Source organism: Drosophila montana, unplaced genomic scaffold, assembly GCF_035044405.1.
Source record: "Drosophila montana isolate Dmon_TW-CO22-7 unplaced genomic scaffold, ASM3504440v1 contig_1204_1, whole genome shotgun sequence".
Lineage (NCBI taxonomy): Eukaryota > Metazoa > Arthropoda > Insecta > Diptera > Drosophilidae > Drosophila > Drosophila montana.
Window position 1 is genome coordinate 8,579 of NW_026996188.1, and position 5,195 is coordinate 13,773.

A 5,195-nucleotide genomic window follows, 5' to 3' on the forward strand; every position below is an offset into this window, starting at 1 on the left:
CTGACGCAGACGATAGAAGGGACAGGAGCGGGTGAAAGCTGAGGAAAACTATTGAGTAGGTTCAAGGTACCTAAGAAGTTCGTCTGCGACAACGGGGTACAATTAGAAGTCGTAGCTTCAAGGCTTTTCTGGAGTCCCTGGGTGTAGAGGTCCAGTATACCGCCCCGTACTGTCCGCAAGAGAATCCTACGAGAGGACCAACAGGACAATGAAGACCATGATAGCGCAGTTTATCGAAGGCCATCAGAGTTCGTGGGACGAGCTCTTGCCGGAGATATCGCTAGCGGTCAACATAAGTGTGGTCCCGCTTTTCTGATGCACGGAAGGAAGCCGCGGCTTCCCGCCGCTCTGTACGATCAGGTGACTCCGGGGTCTGCAAGCAGTGCGTTCGACCCTAGGGCAAAGGCGGAGGAAGTCTTTTATATCGTCCATGGCAATATCCAGCGTGCATCGAAGGACCAAGGTGACAGTCTTTAGAAAAGAAAATAGGAGAAATAAGTTAACGCCTAGATTCACTAAACATATAGTCAAGCAGGACAAAGGTCCAACTTTTATATCACACAAGGATCAAAAGATACAAAAATCAAAAATTAAATAAAGGACAAAATAGTAAATACAGTTATATTTTCAGATTCTGCTGTGTAACAGCAAAGATTATTAAAGTACATAAGCTGGAGTAACACGACAGACTCGCAAGAATAAGCCTGGGGACCGCAAGAGTTATAATATCATATATGCATCTTTTACATAAAAACTTGTTAGAAAACACAGAAAAATTCGAAACAGCATAAAATGACTTAAGACAAGTAAAATTTTTAGGATAAATTAAAGACAGTCTAAAAGCAAAAGTAGACCAAATAAGAATCAAAATAAATGTATAAATAAATGTAAAAAAAGGGACAAAAATGGTTTAATAAACGGTCTTGGTAGTATAATAAAAGTAGGAACAGGAAATATTGACGCAGCAGACGCCCAATCTTTTGCTGATCAATTTAATGTTATTAAAGAAAACGAAAACCAAATTACACAAAATGTTAACAAGCAAATAATATTTAACTACGAAACTATCCCAAGATTTGAAAATATTACTGAACACATAAATCAAGAACAGGGAATAATTAACAATTTCATTAAAAACTACAAAAACAATACATACAAAACACTAAATGTAGAACACAACGAAATACATCTACTTCAGTACCCAGCGGACCAAACTGTCGCAAATGATATCACAAACTGGTGAAATGCGAGAGTTTACCCGACAAAACTCTCGCAATCGCATCGGGAAACGATAGCAATATGAATCATATGTCGTTCAGTTTGTGGCAGTCAAAGTTTCATTTACGATTGTCGCCAGAAATACGGCTAGCGAGCCTTTTGTGATATGTTTTGCGAGCCTTTTCTGATATTTCTAACGAGTCTTATAAAATATTTTCTGTGATACGTTTTTGATTCAAAATAGCTTTAAAAAAAATATTTTTTTTAAGCCGGTAGCAATATTAAAAAAGTCTCTTAAATGATAAGGCAAAAGGCTCGCTGGAAATATGTTTTACGAAACTTTTTTTTTAATAATGCCCATTTTGTTCCCATAAAAATGTTGCTTGTTGTTTTTTTTTAACATTCATTTTAAATTCAAATTTTATTTTAAAAATAAATAACATTTTAATTGATTGATTTAAACTAATTTCTTAATTATAATAAAAGTTTATACATATATAAATTAGAGTAATTTAAAACTATTTTTCATTAATATTATAAATGATTATTATTATTAATATTATATTATATTATATTATAAAATTATATTTTAATTTTTTTGGCATCAGCCTTTTCTATGCGCGCCACTCTTTCCTGCGCGTACTGAAAATATTTTTGTGTGACGCGGTCGAAATCGCTGTCTTCCAGCGCAAACTTCTGTTTAAATGCATCTGTAGACAATAACAAAAATAATATTAAATCGCACATATACAAGTTTTAAAAGTAATGCTTACTTCGTATTGCCAATGTGGTTCGAAGGCCTCTAACACACATTTTTTTCTCCGTCCCACGCCAGGAGCATTGCCTTGCCACATCGTCAGTTATTATTTGGCGCCAGGAGCTCCTAATGAACTTGTCGTAGGTCTTTTCACCGCTTTCGACTAATTCAACGACCTTAAGGAAAATGTAGGATTTATAAGTGAATAGTAAAAGTATTTAATTTAAAGTTTCCTTACCAAGTTTTTAAGGGACTTCTCTTCTTTGAGGCATTCTTCAAATGCCTCAAAGTCCCCAATAGTTGCTTTTGGCGCACTTGGCAGCGTCAATTTCGCCTTGTGCGCCTCTCCGCAAACTCGTCCCTTTATAACTGATATTTCATTTCTTAATGAAATTAATTCAGCCCCTTGACGATCAATTTTCATCAACATTTGATGCATCAGGCTTAATAGTTCTGCAAGTATATTAGAAAAAAATCTATTAAATGTGGATTTAATTCGAAATTGTTTTAATACATTACCGGAATGATTGCATTGAGCTTGTGAGTTATTCATTCCTTTAGTATTTGGTGGATTATTAGTTAAGCCTGAATATAGGTGAAATAAAAATGAATAAAATATATATAAAATGTAAAATTATGTCAATAAGTTACCTGATAGACTGTAATTTTGACTATTGTCGTATCCTCCTCCATTTTCGCTGCCATCCAAAACAAAATTATACGACGAACTCATTGTTATCTGAATTTAGTCAATTAAAGGAAAGTAAGTGTGTATACCATTTTCTTCAAAATGAAATATTTTGCCTGATATTTTTTCAACGCTATGTAGCACTACTTTCGAGTGGAAATTGAGTTGTTTTGAAGAGAATATGCCTACAAAGATGGAATTTATTGGAAAAGTAAAAAATGGCTCTAGGTCAACAACTAATCGGCTATGCAAAATTTTGTTGTCAATGTCAATAATTTTATATATTTTATATATGTTGCCATCCTTTACGAAGAAAAAACTATCGCGATCTTTTAGATCAAAATACCAGTGCTTATATGAAATTTTACCGTTGGACCCATTGAAATTTAAAGTTTTTTCTTTAAGAACGACTTTTAAAATACTGCGTTCAACAGTTCGGTTGTATAATTGCTCCAAGGAGTAGTCCGACTTTTTCACCATTTTTTTTAGATGCCCCAGAAAGTTTTCGAATGGAAAAGAGCTTATGGTCTGAAGAGAACCATATTGTAAAGTTTGTTTGCTTAAATGTGTTAAGCAATGAAAATTAAATGTGAGCATCGGAAACATATACATAGTAGGCACTTGGCTTACAAAGTCATTTAGCAAACTGGATGCAAGAGAGTTTTGTGTGACACAATACTCCTTGTGTAGAAGAAGTCTAATTCCTAAGCTAAGTAATAAGAAATGATTGTATAAATTTGAGTCTATAATGTCTTTCAAGACAATGGGTCCGGTATATAATAAAAAAGTACGAAACTCTGTGGCCTTAAATCTATCGAGATTGTCTAAAGACCTAACTTCTCTATTGAATTCTCTAGGCAAAAATTTTTTGAAGTGCGTTAGTTTATTATTAAGAGAAGTTAGGGATTGCCGACTCAAAGAAAAGGAATGACCCTTGGCTCTCGCTAATGCCACTAAAACGGATTTTGTGACGCCAAGACAAACTACGTGCATATAGTCTAGGGGAAACTGATTTACTAAATTAGAATAGAATAAAGAATATTTGTGTATTCTCAAAAATTCAATTGCATTTAAATTATGGCTTAAATTGATGGGCAATACAAGTTGGATAATTAACTTGATTTATAGCTTTGTGGGGGACGCTTTAGCGGGGACGTGGCGATAGGTATAAAATGAAAGATACTTGATATACATATATACATACTATTCTAGAAGCTACATGTCAAGTTTGGTGACTCTAGCTCATATTATTTGCCGAAAATGCTCAAAAACCAGGATTTCAATATCGATTTTTATCGATTACTTGGAAACGGGGCAAGTTATCGAATATCGGAAACAAGCTCGATCTACGCGGGCACTAGGAGGACCTACAGCTAAAATTTCAAGTCTCTAGCTCTTGTAGGTTCTGATATCTTTGCGTTCATACATACGGACAGACAGACGGACGGACAGACGGACAAAGGGACAGACAGATAGACGGACATGGCTAGATCGACTCGGCTATTGATGCTGATCAAGAATATATATGCTTTATGGGGTCGGAGATGCTTCCTTCTGCCTGTTACATACACTTGCAATTACAATTATAGACAGACTTAAAGCAAAAGTAGACCAATTTAGAATAAAAATAAATGCATTATTACCTAATAAAAGGGAAAAAAGAGGATTAATAAACGGTCTTGGTAGTATAATAAAAGTAGTAACAGGAAATATGGACGCAAAAGACGCCCAATCTATTGCTGATAAATTTAATGTTATTAAAGAAAACGAAAACCAAATTACAGAAAATGTTAACAAGCAAATTATATTTTACCAAGAAGCTATCCTAAGACTTTAAAATATTACTGAATAGGGAATAATTAACAATTTTATTGAAAACTACAAAAACAATATATACAAAACACTAAATGTAGAACACAACGAAATACATCTACTTCAGTACATTACTAGAATAAATTTCAATATAGATTGTACTGTACAATCATATAAATAATATAGCAGAAAGTATTCTACTAACTAAACTAAATATAATACCGAAATTTATATTATCTGAAAAAGAAATTAGATTTATAAATAAATTCATATCCAAACAAAATGTAATATTAGAATCCGACGAACACTTATACAGATTGTTAACCTTAGAAACCTACCTCAACGATTTTAACATAACATTCCATGTACAAATTCCTATATTCAACACACAAATGTATAAATTAGCACACATTGTTCCTCTGCCGCTACATCAAACTAAATTCCTAATTGTACGCAACTACATTTTGTACGACCAAAAGGGTCAAATTTTGTACTTAGAGAAGACATGTCCCAAAATTCATCAAGACCTATATATGCGAAAACACACTTGCACAAACCAACCTGGTCAACATACACTGCTTCAAGAGAATACCTACTAACGGCAACCATGCAGACATCAAGGATGTCGGACATCAAGAGGTCATAAAAGAAGTGAAACAACGACACGATCTTTTTTTTTTAACACTGTGAATACCAACGTCACATCTTCATGCCAGAGAC

General features: G+C 34.0%; 1 protein-coding gene across 2 annotated transcripts; it reads right to left on the minus strand.

Moving 5' to 3' along the window:
- Positions 1-1,746: 1,746 nt before the first annotated feature.
- Positions 1,747-3,647, minus strand: LOC135441237 (uncharacterized). Of its 2 annotated transcripts, XM_064700768.1 has the most exons (5): positions 2,627-3,625; positions 2,495-2,560; positions 2,214-2,428; positions 1,992-2,151; positions 1,747-1,928 (listed from the first exon to the last, which is right to left on the minus strand). In XM_064700768.1, exons 1-5 carry the CDS (start codon positions 2,706-2,708, stop codon positions 1,801-1,803), a joined length of 651 nt encoding a protein of 216 aa, XP_064556838.1. In that variant the 5' UTR covers positions 2,709-3,625; the 3' UTR covers positions 1,747-1,800. The 2 variants fall into 2 exon arrangements, with proteins under 2 accessions (XP_064556838.1, XP_064556842.1); XM_064700772.1 differs by lacking the exon at positions 1,747-1,928 and having other exon boundaries at positions 2,013-2,150; positions 2,627-3,647.
- Between the last annotated feature and the right edge of the window lie 1,548 nt (positions 3,648-5,195).